At 42.5% G+C, this 26,559-nt stretch overlaps 1 protein-coding gene across 1 annotated transcript in view; it reads left to right on the forward strand.

The window, feature by feature from the left end:
• The first annotated feature begins 2,294 nt into the window (after positions 1–2,294).
• The window catches only part of SCFD2 (sec1 family domain containing 2), a 208,187-nt gene continuing 183,922 nt past the window's right edge, over positions 2,295–26,559 (forward strand). The window contains exons 1-2 of the mRNA XM_054202188.1: positions 2,295–3,050; positions 12,840–13,008. Of these exons, the coding sequence (XP_054058163.1) occupies positions 2,318–3,050; positions 12,840–13,008 (902 nt within the window). The 5' untranslated portion in view covers positions 2,295–2,317. The remainder of the gene's footprint in view (positions 3,051–12,839; positions 13,009–26,559) is intronic.

The raw sequence follows: 26,559 nt of genomic DNA on the forward strand, positions 1-26,559 counted from the left end.
TAACTTCTGCCCTCAAAGATAAAACCTCCCACCAGTCCCAGTCTCTGGAAGGGACCTTGCAGTTTCTCCTTCCTGCTGCACAGGGGGAGAGCAGTAGTTGAGGCCTCAAAAAAAGGCTTCTCCCAAGGCCCTGAATAGCTAAAAGGCTGAGGAGAGAAGACGACATCTTTGCAAGCTGCATAAACATCTGAACTCGCAGGTTACACTACAGAAACTCACAAGAAGATACCAAGTTTATGGGAGACCTTTAATACAGTTAATTTTCTAACACAGTAGTTGTAAATTTGCACATGGGATACAGTAAGCTGTAAAAACTACTTGGATAAATTTGTTTTGTAATTTAACCACTATACTTTAAACTGATTAACCTCATTTTGTCTTCTGGCTAGTAATCCTTTTCTTTCCCCCCCCCAACATTGGCATATGCAGAACTAGTTGCAATCTATATGGTATTTATAAAGTAAAAAAGCTATTTGTTTTCTTAAAAAAGCATCTGCTGTTTTGACACTATGTCTGAAAAAAAAAAAGAAAATCAACCTTTTAAAAATGGTAACTAAAGAGTCAGACAAGTCAATAATATATCTAGCTTTTGTCCATGGCACTCAAGCAGAAAGCAAAAGCTCAGAGATACATAATCTCCGAGGTAATTCAATCTGAGAGGAGGATAATTCTACTTGTGTATAAACCCAGGGGTCCAGTCACCAATCCTTTCTTGGCATTCATTTTTCAAATCAAAATAGTTGAGAAGGCTTTTTCTAGCATCACAAAGTTATATGCCCTAAGATTAAAATAACAGATTGGGGTTGGAACAGCACAAAGACATAAGCCTGCATTTGGAAGAGGGAAGAATGCATCAGGGTAGGAACGTGCATGGAGCAGACTAGAAGGAGAGGATTTAATTTCATTACTGGAAATCTGGCAATTCTGCATTATTCATGTCTTTCAGTGTTCTGAAACCAAATGAACCAGAAAGAGACCTAAGAAGACCAGTTAAGATAGTGGATGAACTAATTAAATCATTTATCTTTTTGTTATTGCTGATAATCCCAACATGTCAGAAAAAAAATTGCCTTCTCATTCTGTAGGGCACAGATTTGCAAGCGAGCCGTCCATTCTCTGGGGAGAAAAAACTGTAGATACATATTATGGCATTTTCTCTAGTTAGTTTTGAAACTGATTTTGAGATCAAGAGCTTTTAAAAGTAGAAATGGAATTAAAATGATTTGTCATTTGCCTCCAACTGTATATCATGAAAGCTGAATTTATTAAAAAAGACTATTTCTTGTTGCTAGCTCATCAACCACTGGAGTTGTTAATACTAACACAAGAAATACAGAATTGTAGGACAGGGAATGGCGGTGGAAGTGTCACCTTTCCAGTGCTGTACATTTAAAAAAAGTATCAACAAAACAGTTGTTCTCCCAGTATAACAAAGATACCGATGCCGCACAAAAGAGGTAGTGACATAAATAGTGACACTGAATTGTTTTAACATTTACCAGAAGCAAGACCAAAGGAGCTCCCAGCCTTTTCAGGAAAACGCCGGGCAAAACAGAACTGTCAGGGCCCAGATGTCCCTCCTGATACCAGCCAGAGCTACAGACTGTCGCAGAGTTTCTAATACAGACCGTATGCGAGAAACATTTTAACGTTTGTCAAAATTTGGCACTGACAGCAAAAAGAAGAGCCCCTTACCCTCTCCTCTCCCAGAGGCGCATGCCCGCTGCTGCTCTCACCAGGTAACAGCCCTAGGAGGGCGGGAAAGTTGGCCCAGGCTAACCCCGGGGGATGTCAGGCCCCGCAGCCAGCAGCGGGTCCCACAGGCAATGCTACAGCACAGCCCTCACGGCCGATAGAAAGGCCTCACCGCCGCCGTGAACCCCGCCGGAGCCACCCGGGCCGCCGCAGCCCGCCTTGTGCCGCTCCCTTCCCTCACAAACCCTGCCGGAGACCCCCGGGCCGCCGCAGCCCCCCTCAGGCCGCTCCCTTCCCTCACAAACCCCACCGAAGACGCTCGGGCTGCTCCCCCTCCTCAAAGACCCCACCGAAGACACCCGGGCCGCCCCCTCGCCTCACAGACCCCGCCGGAGACCTTCGGCCCGCCCCCTCCCCTCACAGACCCCGCCGGAGACCCCCAGGTCACACCCTCCCCTCACAGATCCCACCAGAGCCACCGACGCCACTTCTCTCAGGGCCGCGGCGCACCGCCCCTCCCCGCCGGCGGGCAGCCAACCAACCCCCGCCCGCTACGTCATCCCGCGGCGTCGGCGGCGCGCCGGGCACGTGCGGTGTGTTGTGGCTGTCAGCGCTGCCCGCCATGGCGGCGCCGGTGGCGGAGTTGCGGCGAGTGTGCCGGCAGGCCTGGGAGCCCGTGCTGGCTAAGGCACCCCGGGCCGTCGTCTTCTTGGACGCGGCCTCCGCCGAGGCGCTGCACTGGGGCGGTGGCGGGGCCGGGGAGCTGCTGGCGGCGGGGGCGCTGGCCGTCAGGGCGCTGGCGGCTGAGGCGGCGGGGGCGGCCCGCGTCGTCTTGGTGGTGAGCGGGGGGCTGCGGGGCGGCGCGGCTGCTGCCGTGAGGGGGTTGCTGGGCCAGGGCGGTGTGCGGCACTGCGTGCTGGTGTCTGGCGGCGAGGCGGAGGGCGGCGGGCCGGCCGAGCTGGAGGAGACGCTGCGGCGGTGGATGGGCGAGGGCGGCCGCGCCGAGGTGGTGCTGCGGGGACCGCCGCTCCTGGCCCCCGTCTCGGCGGAGCTCTGCCTGCTGCCCGCCCTGACGGGGCTCCTCCAGCCTCTGCCCGGCCCTGGCGGGCCCGGCCCTGCGGAGGTCGGGCTGGGCGCCCTGCCCGCCGAGCTGCGGGCGGCGGTGCGGGCCCTGGTGGGTGACCTCGACGCTCTCTTCACCGCCTTGGGCCTGCGGGAGGAGAGCTTCGCCGTGGGGGCACTCAGCAGGGTTATTGCTGCTGAGCTGGCAAGCTACGCCCCGGCCAGGAACAGGAGGAGGATGGCTACCAACAAGGCCTCTGTCGTCTTCGTGGACAGGACCTTGGACCTCGCTGGTAAGAAATCCCTCACTGGTGGGGGGGCTGTCATCCCTGCGGGCCCACATCCACCCCGTCGGGAGGGTTTCAGGTAGCTGCAGGAGTCCTTGTGGCCTGGCAGATGTGTAATACCATGACCATGGCGGTTGCTCACAAGTCCTTGCTCTCCAGTGGGTCACAGAAACCCAGAGTGAAGCAGAAGGCCCTGCTGGAAACACAAGGGTTTGTTTGTCACTCCCACTTTCCTGCAAGCTAGGGACCTTCACTGTGCCAGTGGGGCATCCCAAGGTGTGAAAGAAATGGTCTGCACATTTCAGACTGGGCCTTGTGGAATACTGTGACATGTTTCCCAGTGTATCTACTTGTTACCCTTGTCATTAAACCTGTCTAAACAGATATACATCCATATATACACTTAGCTATATCTGTATGCCTGAAAGTGTCTCTGTATGTGTATATATATGGTTTTTATATGCTCTCCATTATGCTTAGTCTTTGAGTGAAACAACTGCATGCGGCTGGTGTTGTTAACTTGAAAATATTATGTTTGAGTGAAAACAATACAGATTTGTTTATACAACACTTTCTGGGAAGCAAACGAGTGTAAGAATGAACCATATGGTAAATTTAATACTGCCAGTTAATGCAAAATTGATGCAAAAGTTGACAAGTGTAGAGAGTGTGTGACAGCCCACTGGGAAACTGTCAGGAGAATGTCTTGTATTGTAATTGACCTGCAAGCTTAGTAAGCAAGGTAAAGTCTTTTAAGCTGGCAAGATGTGATATCAAAAGGGCAGAAAGGGAAAGATCAACTGAATGAGTTGCCAGAAGGTGCTGGGCCAGTGACCCAGAAAGAGTTTGTATCATGCTCTCGCTTCTGGAATAACAATCTTTCAGAGGAAACAGTAAACTCAGAGAATAATTGATATAGGAGTGGCTGCATTCGCTTACCCCATCATATTATTGATAGACCTGCTCACATATACAGTGTGCAGGCCTCATTCCGTTTGCATTATCTGTGGTCAATAATTCAGTTCATAGTTTTGCTACCACATGTCCCATAGCAAGAGCTTGGCACAATGTTGCACCTGCAGCTCATCTGTCTCTGAATTGTCTTCTGTCTTTTTTTTTTTTTTTCTTTCCCGCCCTCGATTTTGGCTTTGTGTAATCCCTGCAGTGTTACAGGGTTCGTAGCTGTCGACAATGTGCTGAAGAGCAGCTATGGATCTGAGCAGTTAATGCTGTGCTGTGGTTGGGGAGATTGCTGGGAAGGCTGCAGGAGGGCGGACTTGGATGAAGAGCCTTAAAATGAAACTGTGAGAGGAGTGCCCATTTGGGGTGGGAACCAATGAAACTGGGCAAGGATTTGTGCATTCAGGTGGTGGGAAGAATTAAAAACAAGAAAAGGAACTGGAAATTGTGGGTGACAGGGAATTGCCTGGCAAGGTGGCTGTTGAGGAGGCATGAGGAGAGATAATTGTTATCAGCTTATATCTGGGGAGTAAAGTCTGGGATCTTGTACTTCAGCAGGAGAGGGTTTTTCAGAGAAAACATCAGGGCTGTGGTGGGGCACCGTTGGAGGGGATGCATCAAAGCTCTTGGAGTACTGGTGAGAAAGTAAAGTATTCATTTTTTTAGGAATATATTCTTTTCAGTATCTGTAACTGAAAACAAGATCCCTTCATGCAGCCGTTCTTTTGTTACCAACAAACATCTCCAGAATTCATTGACAGTTTCATTGAAGCCTTCTTATGCTTTGGGCGTGATACCATACTCTTGCCATCAAGTACAGTGCAAACTGAAGGAAGAAAAATTTAGTGCATTTCAGAGGTAAATTGGTATATTTCCCTGATTTTAGTGCCACACAATCGGGTTTGTTTCTTTGGTTTGCTAGAAAAGGTACAGTAAAAAGTACATGAAAAGAACAGCATTTAAGTTGTGAAACCAGTTGTCAAGAAGTGGGAAATGGCAGAATTAAGTCGTACCTGAAATCTTTAATTTTCTTAGGTGTGTTCAGCCTTTTATATACTCTCTCCCCTGTCCCCCTACCTGCGACCTCACTGCTTGGCCTTCAGGTGAATGACTCTGTTGAATTTCAGCCTTACACTTCGTAAAAGCTAAAGCTTCCTATCTACAAGTTTCCAGATTGGTATTGGCAACTGGGCCAGTGGATATTTTTTTCAAGCTATGTTATGTATTTGCAGTCAGCAGTGTAAAAAATAAATAATTTTTGTTTTCAAATAACAGCTTGGTCCAGGTGGAAGTCTTTGAGGTAGACTTTCTCATTTGCAGCTCATTTCAAACAACTTTTTAAATCTGCCCTCTCTAAAGATGAAAGATTTTTGGATTTTATTTGTAAATGTCTTACTGATACCTGAATCTTGTCCAACATGTGGGCTGCAGATATAAGAAATGGTTATTTATCAATGAATTATGGGAATGCTTTCATATTCCAAGCACTTCCATAAAAACCTGCCCATTCATTAGGAGTAGGTGCCGGGATACTCTCTGATTAAGTCAGGCTACTGCTTTGAACCAGGTGATTTTGAATCACTCTGAATTAGGCTACTAGGAGGCTGTAGGTATCTCTAGATGATGTCTAAAGGAGTTGCACTAACAGATGTCTTATTTTTGGCTCACGTTCCACTCTTATCTAGAGCAAATAAGATGTTAGGCTAGAATAACAAATAGTTTTCAGTAATTCCAATTGATTTCTCATAGTAAAAATCAAAATGTCTCAAAAGTGCCTTTTCTGGTGCTGCATTTGCAAACAACTGAACTAAGGGAAAATACTGGTACTTAAATAAGAACTTTCCACTTTAAAGAACATACTAAAGAATTATTAAGTACATTTTTGTAAAGAACTTCTGGTGACAGTGTCAGGAAACTGTATTATCTTTGTTGTGACAATTATTTAAAAAAATAATTAGTCACATATAAAATGGCATGTTTTTCTATCCAAAAAATCAGAAAGCATCTAACTGGCTAGGTTAGCTTTCTAGGTTCCATGAAGGAAAGAATCTCTATTACTCTAAAATTTAGTTGGAGCTCTATTGAATACTTCTTATAATCTTTTTTTTTTTTTTTTGGTGTTCAGCATTTCTTATGGTTGCTGTATTTAATGAATAGACAGGAAAATACTGAATTAAGATAAATAATTCTCCCTTTTGTCCTGTATGGCATAATATTCAGCTGAGCTGTAACGGGGATCTTCTTTTTATGGCCTTCGCTGCAGTGGCATGGCTTCAACTGGGGATGTCATGGACACTGCCTATGCCTGCAGTGTAGGATCTTATGGATAAAGCAGTGCCCCAGAAGGTGGGATATGTGTTTTTATGCCCTGGGGAGATCCCAGACTTAGTACTTTGTGCTCACTTCGTGAGTTCCAATGGTATAAAACTTTGTTGCTGGTGCTGTCCCTAATCTGTATGTATGAGTAGTGCTGCTTTTGTTTGCCTACTTATTTTAAAGTTCGCTACCTTTGCTTTAAAAAGCAGAATAAATCTTCCCGTCTACAGTGTTTCTCTGATAAGTGACAGTTAAAGTCGGAGCTAACTCTGGCACCATAACTGCACTTTATTTTTCTCTTCGATTATTTGCGCCCCTAAATATTTGCATTGTGATATCATATTGTGACCCCATGCTCCTTTAACATGTTTCTTAGTCACCACTTTGCTGCATTCACCTTTTATGAAGCGTTTTTTTCTGGCTTCCCAGATTTCCTTTTTCATTCGTAAGCTCATTGATGCCTTTCAGATATTGGTGTTCAGAACAGCTGGATGCATTTCTCTTTCCAGTCTCACGGTGCTTTGCAGCCTTTGGGATGTGGGCTGCTGTAAGCACAGGGAATAGTGAGGTCTCACCCACTGGTATGTGCAGGGGGTTTTGAAATGCAATACAGTGAGCAAAAGACAGAGAAGAATGAATAGCAGGGGATGCCTGCCCAGTTAACGTGTAGCTTTGAATAATAACCTTTGTATGAGACTCGTTGAAATTGGATGTTTCAGTGCTGTCAGCAACAGCACTTTTATCTTCCTCTGGTAGTTTTGCATGTATTGGTGTGGAATAATTACTAAATTGGCCAAGAATACAAAAGTACAGCATTGTTCACACATTAAGGAAAGTCATAAAATCAAGAGGCTCCTGAGGTAGAACACAGCTGCAGCTGGCACACAAAGAATGCAACATCTGCAATTCCCTGTACAAGGTTGTTTGCAAAACTGCACAAGGGATGGAACGGAATGCGATTGTTCCGTGGCCTTCCCTTGTGATGAATAGCAGATATGGGAACGAGATGGTACTACGGAACAGATAAGCTGCCTACTTACTTATTACAAAACAGATTAGCGTCCCTACTTGCTACCTGAGCCAACATTTTGTCAAATGTTGATGAAATGCTGTCCTTTGTGCGAACTTTGCTCATTACAATGTACCAAAACACGCCTCCATCCCGGAGGCTACCCACCCCCAAGGTGCAACCACTCTTCCTTGAGTACACCAATCATAATAAAAGTATTTATGACTAAAGTCACTCAAACTCCACTTTGAAGATAAAAAAATAGTATAAAAATAGCCTGAGAGAGGTGGCATATCGGGGAAGACACCATCGCAAACAAGTCAGGAGAACTCCATCACTGACTTCCGGGACCAGCTGACGGGCTGAGCCTTTCTTCCCCCTCCATAGGGACGCCTTTGGGTAAGACTTAGGTTATACTGAGTGTTTCTTCGGGGAACTTAGAAATTTCTCTAGAGAATCTCTATCCTACATTTATAGCCAGGCTGTATCGCTTATAACTTTGTCGCGCATTTGTATACTTAACAATATCTTTATTTGCATGTGCTTTGCAGACAGTGTATTTATCACTGGCAATCCTAAGAACCTTTATATCTGTTGTTTAAATAAACTGCACTGTTTAAGTAGCTAGTCGTTTTGGTTTCTCACTGAATGTGACCAAAGACTCAAGAGTGGCTGTGTTAGTTCATGAGCACAACTAGGCTGAAGGTGCAGTCCACTATTAGTGTATCCAAATCGTAATAGTTTAATACGTATTAAACGTGATTGGTCTCATAGTGCTGAATTGGGCATCACTCGGAATTTAAACCTAGCCGCACCTAGCCTCCCACCTCAGTGAGGAGTGTTAGAACGCAAGGGGGTTTATCTTCTGCCAAAACCGCTTTGCCCCTTTTCACACAACAATTGGTCAAAATCGCAGGAATGTTTTGCCACAGCCAAGGCTGCAAACTCAGGTTTAACTTTCTGTATCATCTCCCTTGGTCTCAGCTAGCCATCATCTTCGCATCACACCCTTGCGCTGGTTGTAATGTTTTCAGCCTTTTAACAGGTACAAAAAGCACAGTTCAGGTGCTCATCAATGAAGTGTAGGTGCCATTCCCTTTCAGTTCCTGGGAGCAGACACAGTGAAGAGAAAGTTGCGGCGTGCCTTAATCATCCTACTGCATAATCCCATTCATAGAGAAGGATGAGAGTGAAGTCTAACGTAGGCCCATGCCTTTCTGGTAAAGTCTGGTTCTGACTAATGTCTTTTTTGGATTATTTTTGTTTTTAAACTGTTTGTTTGTAATTGTCGGTCTATTTCTTTCATTATATCTGTAATGTTTCTAATTTGGAGCGCTTTACTCACGCTCTCTTTGATTGTGGCATCTTCCAAGTTGACGCACTGGTGGATTGACACTAATGTCTTTTTAAAGGAAACAAAACCGTGTTTTTTTTCTTCCTTACCATATAAGCTGAGGCTTTGAAAATATAAATACTGGGGCCCATAGAGTACAGTAGTCCCCTTTTTATGAAGCAGGCTGGGGCTTTGACACAGGAGGCAACTGATGCTTAAATTATTCTGGTTACTTGAGGTTGCAGACTGCAGCTGTGAGGAGTGATGGCAGCTGAAAATATTCAAGTGGTGTCAACTCAGTACTGTGGGTCAGGGTGCAGCCTCTGCTGTGGTGTTGTTCGTAAAGATTCTGCTATTGCAGAATAGGTACACAATTTTTTTTATAATAGGTTTTTAAATGCTTCGGATGTTAAATTTGTTACATAGGCTTTACAGAGATAAGCAAATAAATGGAATGATTTTTGCCTGTTTAAAGAAAACAGCAGGTGGCTAGGTCAGTGCAGGGGACTTGGAAATTACATGAGCCTTGTGCAGATGCATAAGTGTTTATCTCCAAATTTACTACTCTATATATACACGTTGCAATAGCTGTCTGTGAGAAATGGGAAATCTCATATTTCTATGGCGGCAATCTGATGCTGCTGTGCTTGTCTGTGGGCTTCCTTGCTCCTACTGCTGGCTACAAGTTTTTTGGGTTTTTTTTGGAGGTGGAGGGGTTGTGGATTTTGTGGTTTGTTTGGGGTTTTTTTTTGTGTGTGTGTGTGGTTTTTTGTTTGTTTTTTAGATTCAGTAGCCAGCATAGCGGGATAGATAACTGACTACTTTGATGTTCCTTTGCCTGTACAAAGGAGAATGTAGATCTGTCTTTTGGCAAGGTAGAAGGATGCTCTAGTTTGCCTTGAATGCTGCACAATGGTTCCTGTGAACATAGAAGCTGCTTTCCAGTGCTGTTTAACAAGGTCAGCTTAAGCTAATGCTGGATGTAAGAATATGGCAACATGCTGATAAGCTTTGTAACTGCAGCTTCAAATGTCCAGGGAACAGGTGTACACATTTCTGCCTTCTTGATATTTTACACCCTGCTCTTGTTGAGGTGATGCATTGCCTCGGGAAGTTGTGTCACAGGAATTGTCCCCCTGGTGTCCTTTAGTGTGAAGTCTTCCTAGTGATGATCTTACTGGGAAAAGTATTGGGTGAGCATGCAGTGTTGAAACAGCATGAAAACTGGAATGGGTTTGTCTATGTATCTTTCCTGAACTCATCTACAAAGTAGTTAAACCAGAAGATGTTAAGAAGGCTTGATGGTGGGGACAAGACATGCCTTGTGTACTGTTTTGGTGTACACCGATTTATATTTAAACTTTGATTGAAGGAAAAGCCCCCAGTAGAAATTAGCTGCATTAGTTGTTCTCTAGTGAGCAATGCCTTTGTAGGAGAACTGCTTTCATATTCAAGCTCCTCATGTTTAACAACTGACTTTCAAGTCTTCCATTGCCCAAGCGCTCGCATTGCTTCTATGATGTGCAATCTCCCCTCAAATCTGCGTTTTTTCTTCGTATTGTTTTTGAACCAGACAGTAGAATCAGTAGGAGAACATAATAATTGAAGCACAAACAGTGTGATATAGGGCTAGTAATGGGCTTAGGAAAATATTTTCTTGTATGCATGTCACCGATGCCTTTTTGGAGGAAGGAGGGTGTAGTTAATGAGTTCCTGGCTGCTGTTAACTAATCAGTTAGTTGACTTTGCCAATTGTGCCAGCTACAACCTGTATCAAATGTCACATATTTCAGTTTGTAACTCTTAATGAGAGGGCAAAGTAAAATTAGAAGAGTGCGATACATAAGATTTCCTGTATCCTCAAAGCTGGGTATTAGCCTGGTGTGAAGACTCCTATTTTGCATTGGTCAGATAACTTTTCCTTGTCACTTTAACACCTGATCTATGTGCATGTTGGCAGCATTAGAGCTGCCAGCTGCCTTGAACGTGTTCGTCATGAGAAGCTGCTGAGCTTCTGCTCTCAACAGTGATGAGGAAAGAGGATAGAAACCAGTCCCATGCAGTCTGTGGAAGTCAGTGTGATTGAAAAGCGACTCTCCATGACTTCCTGTCCTAGTCTCATGAGCTTTAATTGTCTTTCCAGCCTTGACTGGTTTGCATAGTTGGTCAGGGGCGACAGGGATTTTTAAAAGCTACAGGAGATGGTTTCTGATTGATTTGATCATTAGTGCCTGCAGACCAGTGGGAGCCTCCAAGAAGTAGCAGTTGTGGGAAGGAGACTGAGATGGCACTTGCTAATTGCGGAAGCAACTTAAACACACTGAGACTTTCCCCCTCTGCCAAGGATAAAGGGGGATGTTAATAATTAACGTGGGTTTATTTGCATTGGGGGTGTTTCCAGTTCAGCCAAGTGTCTTGTCTAGCTAAATGTTGCTCGCGTGCAGCGAGTGTGGAGAGATAGACATTGCTTCCAGTATGTGGGGGTGGAGGTTCAGAAGATTACCATCTGTTTTCCATGTCTGTAACTTTGCGAGTGTTGATAATGGCAGTGTGGCTGACAAGTGACTGACCTAGTAAGAAGAATGTAGGGATTTTGGAGAGCAGATGGCTTAGGGAGTCGCAAAGACAACCCAGCTCGTTTCATCTGTATTTCAGTGGTCTAAATCTGGCTGGGGATGGTAGAAAGGAAAGTTGCTGTCATTCTGTGACTATTACAATCTCTGGTGAAACAAATTGGTAATCTCAATCCAGCTGAGCGGACAGGTGTCCACGTTGCAGTACTACCACGTGCTGGACACATGTGTCTTCCTTGCCTTTTGTGGGTAGAGGCATTACCAGCATGGAGTTTGACTCTACTTTTCTCCTGCTTTTTCATCCTTGCTTCTCACTTGTCCTGCAATGCAGAATAGTTGATAAACTATGAGGTGGTTTTACAGCGTGGCTGATGTAGACTTGCTGGAGACAACCTTCTGCTTATCCAAGAGAATTTAATAATCTGACTCCATTAATATTCTTGATGTAAGGGCCTTTTTTTGGATTTGTGGAGCATGTGAATCTGACTTCACCTGTTGAAACAGACCTCTGTTTTTGGAAATGTTCAGAAGTGAGAACAGATAGAGGGCCACATGGACAGACTTTGATGGGGTAGGACCAGAGCCTAAAAGATCTTTTTCCTACCTCTCAAAGGTGGCTTCAGAAGTTCCCTTTCTCCTGTGAGTAAAGCCAGGAGAACACTACTAAGCTCAGCGCTGGTGTCCAGCCCTGTAGTGGTAGCTGAACCATAGCTAAAGTGGCAGGATACAAATATCTTCAACTTGTTCCTGTCTTCAAGGCAGTAAGGTTTCTGGTCCCCCTCTCCAAATTTTTCATCTGTAGTGTGTGTCATGTTGTTCTCCTTTGGCTTGGCTCACAGTCTGAATATTCTGTAAGTTGGTTGTAGTGCCTGTGTTGAGGGTTGGTGAATGGAAAGAAGAACGTGTGTGTTTGAAATCAGGAGAATTGGAAGAAAATGTGCCGACTGGAATTCAGAGTTTCTCTTGGAACAAGGTCAACTTGACATTTTATGCCATGTAACTTGGGTTGTTTTAGTCATTTCATGTTGGTTTCACCTGTGCTGCCCTCAGTCCACGTAGGAGTGATGACCTTGATGATGGCATGTTGTTGGTAATTGCTTATTTTAATATTATGCCAGTCTGTATGGGTAACTACATTGGCAACCTGCATACAGCCCTTTTACGCACAGTCCTATTAGTTTAGAAAAGCATAGTTTGCATATGTGCATGTATATATAAATGTTTGCCTTGGTTTTTTTAATAACCATTGCAAATCTTGTTTAACTAACAACTTTCTCATGCAAAGAGAAACATTTTGCATAATTAAGTGCAGAATCAGTGAATTTTAGACTTAGCAAAATCAGCTAGGTCTAATTTATGCTTTTTAAATGAATCTTTCTGAAATGTTATCAATACTTTTAACTTCAGACATTCTAGAAATTAATTTTGCTTTTGTAGCAAAATATCTTTGAAAAGCTAACTGTGGTCTTGATGTTGTGACTACCAGTGTCCTTCTTCTCAAAACATGGTGGTTATTTTGCTCACAGTTCCTTGTCTTGTTTTTTTGATTGTTTCCACCCCCCCAGTTATGTACCTGACACTTTCGGTGTTTCTTTTTTTCCTAGGAGCAGTTGGTCATCATGGCGACAGTCTTGCAGAGAAGATACTTTCTGTGCTTCCCAAGCTGCCCGGCCACAAGACCGATGTGATGGTTAACATGGTGGAACTTACGGCACTGCAGACTACAGATGAAACTTGCAGTATTATAGCACCTGGCTGCTTAGCACAACCAAAGTAAACATTCTTTTTTTTTTTTTTTTTCTTTTTTCAAGATGTTGAATGTGTTTGTTATCTTTTGGTGAAAAAAAGGAACGGAGAACAAGTCTTTTCTTTTTTAAAAAAGTAAAATAATCGAGTTTACAGCAAAAACCCATCTGGTCCTCATTCTGCGGGAATATAATCAGTTTGTATGTGTATGTTAAGCAAGTGGGCCAGATAAGACTCCCAAAAGTGAGAGATTCTCAGGACCTTTTTAGATTTGGGTTGCTTAAATTGCTGTAGGTTGCTGTAATAGAAATCAGTACAGACTAAATACCAAAAAGTCTTCCTTGTGACATCTTTTTTTCTGCCTAAGTAACAGGTCACACAAGCAGGTAGGTCTTAAGTGTGGCTTTCTTTTCCCATAAGCTTCTTTATAATTATAAAGTGAGCTGCATGCTGAATTCTTATTAGAGTACCTGTTAACTTAAGGTTTTATCCCTGTTTTCAAACACAATACCTGTGGAGAAAGATAATTAGGTGCAAATTTAGGTATACAGACAGCTTCAGGAGGCCCTGGTTTTTGCCTAACAAGGACAACCTAAACTTTCAACAGTTGTACTCAGCTATGTATAATTTGCAGCTAAGACATTACTTGTAAAGTGCATCAGGTTTGATGTTTCCTTTTCTAAATTTGTCTGAACTGAAACTTTCCTGCAGCTTCTGTTACTGTGCATAAATCAGGAAATACACCAGGTGCTCGTTTCACTCCACACAAAAAAAAATTTGCTCAGTATAGATCTAGAAATTCATGCAGTGCAACGGAGATTAAAAGTTCTTTCTCTTTTGCTGTATTAGAAAAGGGTTTTTCAAGATGGGCTATCTAATATAGAGTCTATTCTTTTGTTTTGACTCCTTTTGGTACTTCACACCTGCACTCTACTCCCTCTTTTCCCCCCCACAAAGACTTCACAGAAGACTTTCCACTGTTCCAATATATGGTCTTTATTTTCTGAGAGCCTCCAGATCCTTTGTCATCTTCCATCCCCCACATGTGCTGTAACCGGGTCCAGTTTCTAGGTTTCACATTGCATAACTCTCTTCTTCCTTAGGAGTTGGAGAGGAAACATTTCCTCAAATAGGTGGACTCAATTGTAAGTTGCTGCTGGGTTGACTAACTTAAATAAAATTTGTTCTGGTTTTCTTCTCGCTGGCTGCTTTCCACCAGAAGTAGAAGTGAGATGTCCTTAAGATCTGTCTATGCAGCAAAATGAAGAGGCCATTGCCCGTGGTAGACATGCTGTGGTAGCTGTTGTTTGTGCTAATATTGGGTAGCTACCAGAAATAAAGAAAGTTTCTGGCAGTGTGGACTAGGTAAAAAAATAAAGATATTTATTGCCCTGAGACTGTTGACCTGTGCTACTACTCCATTATTCCTAACATTATTGAGATTGAGGAGACTAAAGCTTGTGCTAGTATGCCTTCCCATGCTAAAATTGACTTCATTCTTCTCTATAGTCACATTTTTAGGAATAGTCTGCAGAGTTTTATTGTATTCTAAGGTGGCTAATAGTATATATACGGAGGTTTGTTTGCCTTTTTGCTAACTAGTGGGAAGGTGCCTCTGTTAACAGTACAGTTAGACTTAATGTATTTTGCACAGTCTCCTGTGGACACAGGTGGTTAAAGAGCAACAGGATTTGGCTACAAGATGTTTGGCTGCAAATCTGCAAGTGCAGTAAAGTTGGATGACAGCAGCTGGTACCTGGTGCCAGAGCAGTGATGTCGTTACCACAGCAGTCTGTAACGGCTTCCCCAAAATACCCTCCCTCTGCAAAGTCATCTTATAGAATCTGTTACACTGGAAATTTTGAAGAACAGATTAGGAAAATAGTGATTTTAAAAAGGATTGATCTTGCCTTGGAGCAGAGCAAAGGGACTAGATGACCTCTCAAAATCTCTCCTGTGATCATTGCGCACAACCGAAGAAGTGTTGCATTCCTGAGAATAGTCTCCAAACTACAAAGAATGCGGCTCTGTGATGTTCAACCCTGCATCTTGCAATTTTTCTCCAACTATGTAATGATTAGGAATAGTTTCTAACTTATAATAGGTATTTTGAAACAAGCTTACGACAAATGCTGAAAAGTACTAGAAATCATAACAGTGTCTGAATGAGTGGATGAAGGTAGTAGCTTCCATTCTGGTCAACAGGACCGTGCTCTTAGTGTTGGATTATAAATGTCAACGTTGATAATCTTTGCTGGTGTAAAATGGTTGAAGTTCTTCTGAAACACTGCAATGTATTTAAAGTTCCCAACAGTAAGTTTCCCTGTCAATTCTGGAAGAAATTCCATCTGATGCTCTCAGTTCTTCATCTACATGGTTATTGCCGTTGGTAGCCATCTCAGAAGTGTTTCTTGTAATTGAAAACTTAAGTCTTGATTTATATTTGTAAATGATGCATGGCAAGGAGTGTTCCTCTGCTTGTAAATTTTCTGTTTACTGTGGCGAGTGAAAGTGCCAGCACCTTTTCCCAGAGACAGAACCAGTAACTTCAGTTACACCCAAGTGGAATGCGTGGGGGCTCTTTTACGTGAAACATTGTGATCAGACTGTGTTGTTTCACAGACTCACATATTCAGAATATTTTTCAAATGTTTTCATTATTTTCTCTCAAGTAATACTTGAGCATGCCGTGATGGGGAGAGAGGTCTGCTCCCTCCACACAGCTTGCTATATTTAACTTTTCTTATGGAATGCTTCTCCAGCAGAAACATCTGGGCTCAGTTACAGAGTTAGCAAACAGAATTAATGAATAATTTATGGCTGGTGTGGTGAAATAAAGCAGGGTTCTTTTCTCAAATCTAAGGAAATAATGGGCTGCTTTAAAGATTTAGATGAAAATGTAAATGCCATGTGCTGCTTAAGTTACTGTACTTTGAAGGTGCTCTCTTTGTGAGGAAGGGAAATTCTTTAAAAAAAAAAAAAATCTCTTCTAGAATTCTTAATTTTATTGGTAGCCTTAAAAATCTTTCAAAGTAATTGTTTGCCCTGCTGTAGTTACTGACGTTGTTGCTCCAGTGTGAATGTTAGTTGAGTTATGCTCTTTGAGAATTGTGTCAAAAAAAATTATTCCGTTTTATATACAGATGGATATATACATATAAAAAGGATGAAGCAGTTTATAGATGTAAAACTAAGGACAGTCACTCTGGATCAGAACTGTTAGTTTCTGATTAAAAAACATGATAGCCACCTTGCCCTTCCAAACAAATGATGCATAATAGAAGTGGAAATTGTAGTGAAAACTTAACGGCAGAGGTAATTAAAAAAAAAAAAAAAGATATTGATTGCAGCGCCTTGCTGGGCTTTGTATTTTGACAACCCGCATGGTGTTTTTGGAGGAGTTTCTAACAATTTCAGCTTCTGATTTTAAGCGTACATGCAGTGGCTTCTAGGAGTTGTCTGCTTGGATGAACATCAAGCTCTCTGTGTTTGTGGGCCATCCATCATGTCCGTTTAATAACGTTTTGGCCACTGGGTTTCTCAAAGCACCTATCTCTTTACCAGTGCTTTTAAGATTGGTATTTTACCATGTGGAAGCATCCTGCTGTCAGTAATGGGTTTATCTTGATGGAAGTTTGTCTTGTGCTGTTTTCCACCTCTTGCAAGCTGGGAGCTGAGGTGCGTGGAGGCCCCGTGGCTCCCTGAAGCCCCAGGTCAGGGTTGAGATGCCTGTGTCCTGGCCACAGATCTGTGACATGTGAGAACAAGAAGTAAAGAGCTGTGTAGTACAGATCAGAGGGTTAGAGCACCTCTCCTATGAGGACAGGCTGAGAGAGTTGGGTTGGTTCAGGCTGGAGAAGAGAAGGCTCCAGGAAGACCTTATAGCCCCTTCCAGTGTCTGAAGGGGGCCTCTAAGAAAGCTGGAGAGGGACTTTTTGCAAGGGCACATAGTGATGGGATGAAGGGCGATGGCTTCAAACTGGAAGAGGGTGGATTTAGATTAGGTAGTATTAGGAAGTATAGGTAGTATTAGGTAGTATTAGGAAGAAATTCTTTATTGTGAGGGTGGTGAGACACTGGAACAGGTTGCCCAGGGAAGATGTGGATGCCCCATCCCTGGAGGTGTTCCAGGTCAGGCTGGATGGGGCTTTGAGCAGCCTGGTCTAGTGGGAGGTGTCCCTGCCCATGGCAGGGGGTTGGAACTAGATGATCTTTAAGGTCCCTTCCAACCCAAACCATTCTATGATTCTATATTGAACCGTGGGCAACTGAAGAAATATGTACGTTTGCTCTTTTTTTTCATCTGCTCTTGTATTACCCAGGAACACTTTTGATGTGCTCTCGTATTTTGCTGAATAAACTGAATACCTAATTTGTTTATGCACATTTCGAGAACTCACTGAATAGAGATTTTTCTTGCCTGTTTTTCCACTCTTGCTTCCTTTTCTCTGATCTTTGGAGTCTGTAAGCTTCTTGGAATTCAAGGTGGTGTTAAAATCTCAGGAGAAGACCAGATGTTTATTTAAAATATATATGTGTTTAATGCAATATACAAAAAACCATTGGGTTTTTATAGCAAGCATTTAACCATAAAGATGCAAAACTGTAACGTAACACTTCATGTCTGTGCTGCTACACCTCGAGCAGTTCAATAAGCAATATAGCTGAGGTGTCTGGCCACTTTTGACAAAGCAGCTGGAGCCACTAAATCATCTGAATTTGCATTGCGGGGGGCGTGTGGGGAGTTAAAAATAACAATTTCAGAATGAGGTGATCTTGTTGATGAGTGTGATGCAGAAAACACTGATATGCAGGCCAGATGTCTGAAACGTGGCACTCACAAAATCTTTCCTTCGGTCTTTGTACAAGAGCTGGAAAGAGAGGTGCGCTGAGGTGCAGAGAAAGGGAGTTGCTTAAAAATGAGAACATTCCTGGAGATGTAATAGTAAAATTTCACTGTCTTGTGTCAATGGCAATTGGAAATGCATACTTCTCCCAATCTTACTTAGTTCCGAGGTTGTTAATTCCTATTTTGGATTCAATAGTGCTTTTTTTTTTTTTTTTTTTTACAAGTGCTAGAACTGTTACAGTTTGGAGGGAGAAGAAAGCCCTGCTCCAGCTACACCGTTGCTCTTGTGCACAATGTGGTGGTGCAGCGCTCTCCTGGTACTGGTGGGACTTGGACAACCCTGAGTGTAGAGGAAGGCCATGAGGTGAGGGGACTTGTATTCCAGTCCTGGCTCTGCTGTTGGCTTGCAGTGTGATCTTGGACAGGTCACTTAACTTCTTTCTACTCCTGTTTCCTCTCCTAGTCCTTGTCCAAGAGCTTCTTTTTTAAACCAGTAAAGCAGGGAATTTCTTAGGATACAAGTTTGCAGACAACACGGCACAAAATCTTAGGGGTTCTGATCTTTAGGAGGGTACAAATAATGTTGCACATGATTTAGGTGGGGAGTTAAGGTGTCAGGACAAGCAAAGGCAGGAGCTCCATTTGTCCGTTCCTCAGTACTGTGTCTTTCCCACTCCTACACGCAGTGCTTTGTTGTGCTGGGGAGAGGGGACTGTTTTGAGATGTATCCCCCCAGCCCCCTTTCCTGTGAGCTGATGGAATGTCAGTTCTAACGATCTCTGTAAAACACACCACTGCAGTATTCTTTGAACAATCATGTGTATTATGTGAATTTAAAACGAAAGATCATTTGTGTTTGTATGGCAAAGAAAAGAGCAGCAAGAATTAAAACCGTAAAGGAAATTAAAGTCTCCTTTTAAGCTGGGCAATAGACTTTTTTTTTAATGGTTGATTCTATTCTCTTGATTTCTTTTTTTTAATTTAATTTTTTTTAACTGTCGAACAAGTGTCTGAATGATATCAGCGTGATGGTTTTCTTATCACTGAATTAATTACAAACTAAGCTTTGGGAGGATGGTTTTTAGATCTTTGGGTTGTTTTCAATTTTATTTTTTTAAATATTTCCTTTGTGCCAGCTGTAGATATTAATTAAAAAAAACCCAACCTTTTTTGCATGCAAAACCCAATTTTTTTGCATGCATAAGTTTATAAAAGGTTGTAATAAGAAGGTAGTTTGTGTCAGTGTTATTCCTGAATGAGCTGGGAATTTATGGCATAAGTTAGAGTAATTTTCCTTTCTGGAATGTTAATATTAAAGAGGAAACATTAATACTACAGTAAGAAAATCCAGATGACACTACTATATTGCTTCATATCCACTGAGAGTCTTGCGGAGGAGGAAGGGTAAACCAAAACAATGGATGGCAAGGCTCTTTCGGATGCAAAGAGGGAGAGCTGCGCGCTGTAAATCACTTTTGGATCTGCTCTGGTATATTGTCGGTGGTTGAGCAGCAGCGGGGTGCTGCTGGGGCTCCCTGCGTCCGCTGGCTCCCTGCCTGTCCCTGCTTCTGGGGTGCTCCTCCAGCTTTTCCACTGCTGGATGCTTCCCTCTGCTGGGAGCTGCTTGCTCCTGCTCTCCCAGGACCTGGCCTCCTGCCTCTGCTTCAGTGCCCTGCTGAGCTCTGCTCTTGAGGATCGCTTTAAACTGAAACTTAACCACCCAAGGAAAAAAAAAACCAACCCAACCAACCAAAAAAAAAAAAAGCCACCACCCACGTACAGCCTTTTCGTATCTGCCTTTCTGAACAAGGTGAGCAGCACTTTCATGGAGAAAAGGAGGTCTTAACTGCAGGATTTATGAAGAGCAAACATCACATGGCATTAAAAAAAACCTTCAAATTTTCCTTCACCAATGACAGGAGAAATTACAGCCCAGCCCCATGCTTCTAGGACTCATGCTGTGCTGCTGAGGTGCATTTTCAGGGAGGTGAATTGGGCTTTACAGGATTTTTTTGTTGGTTCCTTTTGCCTTTTCAGCAGTCCATCCAGGAGATGTTTCACTAAGCGGTGGATTGGGCAGTAGGAATGCCCCAAACACAACGTCCCCTGTTGCCACCACATTGCTGGACTGGCAGTCTTCCTGCTCACCACTTTATTTCACTCATATGGGCTCAGAGCAGAGCCCTGAATTGAGACCTATTCAGAGTTGTTTTTTTTTTTTTTTATTGTTTGAAATTTCTCATGGCATCTTCTTGTTGGGAATAACAGCCCCAGCTGCGTCAGCTTCTGGGGTTTGTCAGTCAAGACAAGCTTTCCAGGAGACGCTTTCTGCTCAGTTTCAAACCAGCCTGAATCAAATGAACATAATTGACTGTTGCCACAGGATAAGATGAACAAGCTGATAAGATTTATTATATCTTACAATAAATGTGTATATTTTGCCTGGATCCTTTCAACACAGGACTTCCTTGAAATGGAAAAAAGGAAGGGGTGAGGGAGGGTGTGCTGAGGATGGAAAATTCTGGGAAGAGGTCAAGACCTCCAGCTTGTCTGTGCTGTGGAATGTTGAGCATTGCTAGAAGACCTCGCTGCTGCTCTGCAAAACCCTGGTTTGCAGTAGTAGTGGGTTTATTGAAGTAACCGGTGGAGGAATCACGTGAGGCTTCTTCATCCGGCCAGGCTCCTGCCTAATAGGTGCCACGTTTTTTTTCAATAGCCTGTTATGACAGGCCTCAGAAGCCTTAGAAGTTGTCTTCTAGATAAGAGGAAGCTGGAAGCTTATTTTCCTTGAGATAAAGAATGAATTGGGCTGACAAACTCTCGGCATCAGCTGGGCTCTTCTTCCTTATCTGTGCTTCTCAAGCCCACAAAAAGGACTTCTGGGGGTTGTGGGAAGCTGGATGGCTCAAGACTTTGTTCCTTGTGCTTTGAGGACCTCTAACTGCACTGTTTGTCTGTGCTACCCAGCTTACTAATGAGAGTTTTGAGCCAGAATTGGGGTCTTTTCCTGGGCCCTCTGACAATCACATAGCCATCTTCAGAGTGCGAGGATGAAGAGGTTCAAGATGTCATTGCCTGAGGAATCTGCTGGCTGAAAATGGCAAAATTCAGAACACTTCGTGCTTTTTGAAGACGTATTTTTGTGGTTGTTTTTTTTGTTTGTTTGTTTGGGGTTTTTTTGTGGAGGACTGCCTGTATTTATGTTATTCTCAATTTAATGACAGTACCCAAATAGAGATTATGTCCCAAGTTCCTGACTTTTTCCTTTGCCCATGGAAAGACACAATAAATTTGAGTGTTACTGAGATGTTGTCCAACCACTACCAGGTCTCTGAGTACTTGTATCTTTAGCAGGTTAGCACAGCAAGGTAACTTAATGTCTGTAAGGAAATTCCGGGAGTACAGTCCCTCAGCTAGTTCATCTTCTGCCTGTTTCCTTGTTAGCATTACTCTGTTCTGCTGGTACGTTCCTTGCAAGATGTACAGAAGGACAAATCTCTTCCAGATTAACTATCAGAAAGAGTAACTACTGATGTCTGCAGTTGGGACAGAAAGGGAAGATCTTTATGCTGCTTTGGGGTGGTGTTTTTTTGGCTGTCTGCAGCATTTTTTTTTTAAAACTGACATCCCTTTCTTGTTACCTGAACGCTCTTGTTTGTGAATTCTGTGTGTTTCTTTTTTCCCCTGTGTAAGTTTGCAGACTGCTTTTCTCTTGGTGTGGCCACAGTGCAAGTTTCTGCAGATGTATTCAGAGTTCAGCATGAAGACTGTGTCTGTTTAAGTAGACTTTATGAATCTCCGAAGTGAGCTCCAATCTTTCTTGTGTTATAGTATGATCTTCCAGGAACTGTTGCTTGGCTGACATTGTGAGATTTTTCTAAAACTAGCTCTTACTCTGCTTGGCCAACTGCCTTCAAGTTTGCCTCCTGAACGACCTCAACAACGAGGTTTTAAAATGCAGTGATATGCATTGGCCTTGTTACATGCTGCGGACTTACTCGTTTGCCGTTCAACCATAGTGCCAGAACAGAGAATGACTGAGTGACCTGGAGGGGTGTTTTAGTTTATCATTCTCGTACTATGAAGTAAGCTTGATGTATCTTACAATGGAGAAAAAAGTGCCATAACAGACTGATGAGAAGAACAAATGGCAGCTGCTCATTCGGATGACATATCAGTGTTTGGGAAGGAAACAGTATTATCTGTTAGCAACAGGTTTGGTTGCAAGTTTTGCCTATGTGATTGGGATTCTTTCATGATTCCAAACTTAATATGAAACAGGAATCAAAGCTCACACAGGCTAAAATTTATGTGAAGTGAGCTATTTACCTGGCAAAGCTTAAAGATGCTTTTACTCTGGTTAGTAGACAGAATCTGTGCATGGAGAAAGACTTATTTGTTTTTTTACAGATCAATCCTTACACAAGTATTGATTTTAATTTGTTATAATTGATCGAAAATTCCAGCTTCCTCTTCTGTTATTTAGCATAGCTAAATAATATTTAGTGTTGCTCCTGTTGTTTAGATGGCAGATCTTGGATTCTAATTCATAATGCCTTGCTTCAGTGCCCACCTCTCTTCGTGCATCTGATTTCCTGAAGTGTAGCAAAGAGATGCTGAAATGGGTTTTGCTACTGTATAGCTGCTCACAGTTTCAAAAGTGACTGTGCAAATTGACCAAATCAAGCCAGTTTTTATGCCCTGATGAACTGCACCCATAAGCGGTCCTTCTGCAGGCTCTGGATGATTCTGCTACACCAAGTACCACTTAATTTCCATAGATTGTGAATGTATTTTTTAAAATGATCTTCAACTGGGAAAGTTTCCCATTCGCTGTGGGAGAGAAAAGTTTTATGACCTTACCTAAATCTCTCCATGACTATACTACTTCTTTAAATAAGCAACCAGAAAAAGAAATCCATATTGAGCCATTTTCAATTACTGGAAACAGCAGCAAAACGTAGACTGAATGCATATGCTTCACGTGGACACTCGAGCTCCAGTTACCCCTTAGAAAAAGGAAATGAATCTCGACAGAAAAAGCTGCAGTTCTTATTAATTACAAGGGAATATATCATGGCTTCAAACGCTCTTTGCACAGGTCGGAAAATACCATCAATGCTACGCTTGGTTTGATGGTAAGGAGGGAATGTGGAGGAGGAGGGGAATTAGCACCCACTGCACTTCTTAGACAAGCCCTTTTTAGGAGGAGGACACAGTGTTAGTATTGAATGACTACAAAAACCCACTGAAAATCCAGAGATTTTGGATTAGGACAAAATTCTGCTCTCCTTACTCATCCTGTGGTAGGCAGAAGTGTATCAGGGAGGGGTTGTAAGAAGATATCCAGAGCACAGAGTAAATATATGCAATGTAGACAGACGGCCTTTATCTCGTTCTCCATGACAGATCAACCAGAATATGGAAATCGTTACAAAAATGAACGCCTGAGGCTCTCATTCTTTCTGAATAGCTGTCAGTTTGGTTTTGAAGGCTAGAATTGGACATATTAGGGTTGCATGGGATCTGAAGAAGCTAGGGCTCTAGGTTTGCATTGAAACTATGATAAGTATGCTACTTTGAAGTAAAAGAGGGGAATAAAGAAGACATGCAGAGCCAAACCCTCAACTTGATCTAAGTTTGCTTTCACCAACATGCTGGCAGAGAATCTGGCCCCGCATGTCCAAACAACACGTCTTTTATATGTAAGGTCTGCTTCAGATTATTTTTTTACTATTTATTTTGGGTCTCCAAGTCTCTACTTGAATACTTGTTCTCAACTCATAAAGAGTATCTTTGACTGTTTTAACTAGTCTGTGCCATAAGACTTCATAAGCAATGATTTTTGTGGTAACTGGGTCGCTTATGGAGAGGATTGTCTTTCCTTTTGTGATGAAGACATATTCCTGTATGTTAAGCCCCCGAAATGGCCTAGTCAAGAGGTTGCATCGGTAACTCAAGGCTTTAGGCCAGCAAACGAGGGAGGGAGGTCAAAGGAGACTACCAAAAAGTGGCCTTATAAATCAAAAACATTGAGGAGAGGGAATTCCTGGCATTCCATGGTATCTGGGTTTATTTTCTTACATTTCTCTAATAAGAAAAACACATTTCAGATGTGTTCTTGGTAAATGTTTTCACTTGTCTCATCTATCTCTGCTGCCAAATGTGACCCAAAATATATTGGTTTTACATGCCTCGAGGACATCTATTGGCTAACTAACCACTGCATCTGTAAAAGTGGACTTGGCACTCCAGTGCAATCCCTGAATGTAGATTCAATTGTCAGCACCTCATTACTAACTGTTCTTTCACTGGAATCATTTTTATTAAAATAACCTTATGCAATAGCTTTAAAACACAGAACAGAATGCTCTAAAGTAACCTATTATCTTACATGTAGTATTCCCAAGTAATCCATATGTTGTAAGGATCAGACTTTATTTTTAGCATAACTCATTTGCTTTGTCCAAAAGCTAAATTAAAATCCCTGACAAGTAACTCTTTAATATACACATTTTAAAGAGCTGCTTGGCAAGAATTTTGGTATACCTTGTAGTGTACAAAATCCTACTCAGAAGCTTTCAATTAACTTGATTCATACAGTAACTGGGTCTGGCATTCTGCGTAAGCTGTCCTGCAGCTTGTAGGAATGAAACATTTTACAGAACTATTTTGCTGGACTAAAAAGCAGCCAGTTGAAACTCAGACAGGACTAAATGATGGTTATGAATATTATGAAGTTTTAAGAAATTATTTGCATGCACTTTTTGTCCTTAGCCCCTGCAGAGTTTGGCCGCTGTTAGAGGAGCAGAGTGAATTTTGGGGTAATGCTGGAATGATTTAAGTGACCAAGAGGGCTGTGGTGTATCTGGGAACCCTTTCAGCATCAAGCCTTCCCTTTACCTTCTGAAGTACTGTATATCCACATCTACTAATTGGAAAACAGGGTGGGTCAGGTCCCAATAAACAATTCTACTTCCAAGAGGAAGAATTTCACTTTTCAGTGATTTCTCAGTGATTTTTTTCTTTTGTTTGTCTTGAAGGAAGCAAACTCGTTTCAGTGTTCAACTGGATGGTCGGTTGTTTTGTTTCTGGCAGTCCTCGATTGTTTATTTGGATCAGTCTGCCTTTAATTGTTGCTTTGGGGTCTGAAGATCAGGTGCCGCTTCTGCTTTTGAATGGTAGTGGACAGCTGGAGTAACCCTTTTTTTTTTTTAAAAAAAACAAACAACCAAACAAACAAACAAAAAACTCTACTTGCCAATAACTTCATACCCTTCTGCAGGAGTGCCTTTGAGAAATCTTTGAAGACTTCCAAAAGAATATATCACTGCGGGGGTAGGAGAAGAAGAGGAAGGAGCACTCCTAGACCTGGTCCCATGCTGAGTCAATGCAAAGGCGCTTAATCCTGAATACCTGTCAAGAAGTGACAACACTAAACTATTTGGAACTGAAACTTGTTTTTGCAAGTCCAAGTATGATGCATAGCTATCCACTGAGTGCCCCAGTGCCACCATAATTGTTTAAGAGCTCTTTTAGTCCTACTGTTTGAATAATTTTTAGGGTAGCTAGATGTTTTGTGGGCTGTGATAAAGGCTCTTCTGCAGAGATGGCTGGTGTGAAGCTATTGCAGAAGGGAGGGAACCCTACCAGCTGGTTAGTGGATGAAAATGATAACAATTTGTATTATGTATTGGTAAATAACATAATTTTAAAAAGTAACAGATAGGGGTTAGAAGAAGGATAGAGTTAAAATCTTTTGAGGTATGCTGACCACATTTTAGAGCTAGGACTCTGCCCAGTTGATAGTTAATCTGCTATTCTCTTTGCACAGAACATGTTCGAAATCATGTCTGTGTACAAGATGGAGCTTAGTGGCAGTTAATATTTCAAGGATTAGTAAGGACTAAACATCAGTCAGCCTCTGTCAAAACCAGCCCTGCCTTCCTGAGATGCATCTTGCTTGCTCTCCTCTCTCTCTCTCAGTAATCTGCCGGCTCCCTCTGCTTAGGGTGTCAGCAGAATGGGTTAAAATGATCAAACCTTGTGTTTGGTAAGTACGCTTGTTGTAGATCAAAAAGAAGAATCCTTAAAAAAGATTAATAAAATACCTGGTTTATTGGTACACTTGACTTCCAGTAAAGTTTTTGAAATAATCCAAGTTATGGAAGAGACACACTGAAATTCATATATTTCAAGACAAGCAGAGGTATTTGGTTAGAGGATAATAATCTTGCAAGATTATAGACTTCAGAGGTTCTTGAAGTAACTGTCATAAAAGGACTTCAGGCAAAGATGATGATCTGTTTCTTGTTGGTGCAATTGCCAGACATGACTTCTGTTTCAGGGCTGTTTGCATGACTAATGCTTCCCTTTCACTCATGCTTCAGCCTGGTGAGCAGCAACAGCTCTGCATCGGTTCCTTTTCCTACACCCCTTACCTTCCTGAATGTGCCGTTGTTTCCTCAAGACTTGCCTCAATGTAACATCTTCCAGAATTAGCATTATGACAAAAAACATATTGCAGTTTGACATTATATGACAGTAGTCGTATAATGGTGTGAAACATCACTGGCAGTCTGTTTTGTAGAATATGAATAGAGCTGGCTTCGGAAATGTGTTTAGAGACCACCTGGTTCTTTGCCAGCCATTTCACGTTCGTGCTGTTGCTTCTTCCAGTTCAGCGGGAGCAGCCTTGTTTATAGGAACTCTCTTTCCCGCAAAACATT

This window comes from Rissa tridactyla, chromosome 5 (genome assembly GCF_028500815.1).
Source record: "Rissa tridactyla isolate bRisTri1 chromosome 5, bRisTri1.patW.cur.20221130, whole genome shotgun sequence".
Taxonomy (NCBI): Eukaryota; Metazoa; Chordata; class Aves; order Charadriiformes; family Laridae; genus Rissa; species Rissa tridactyla.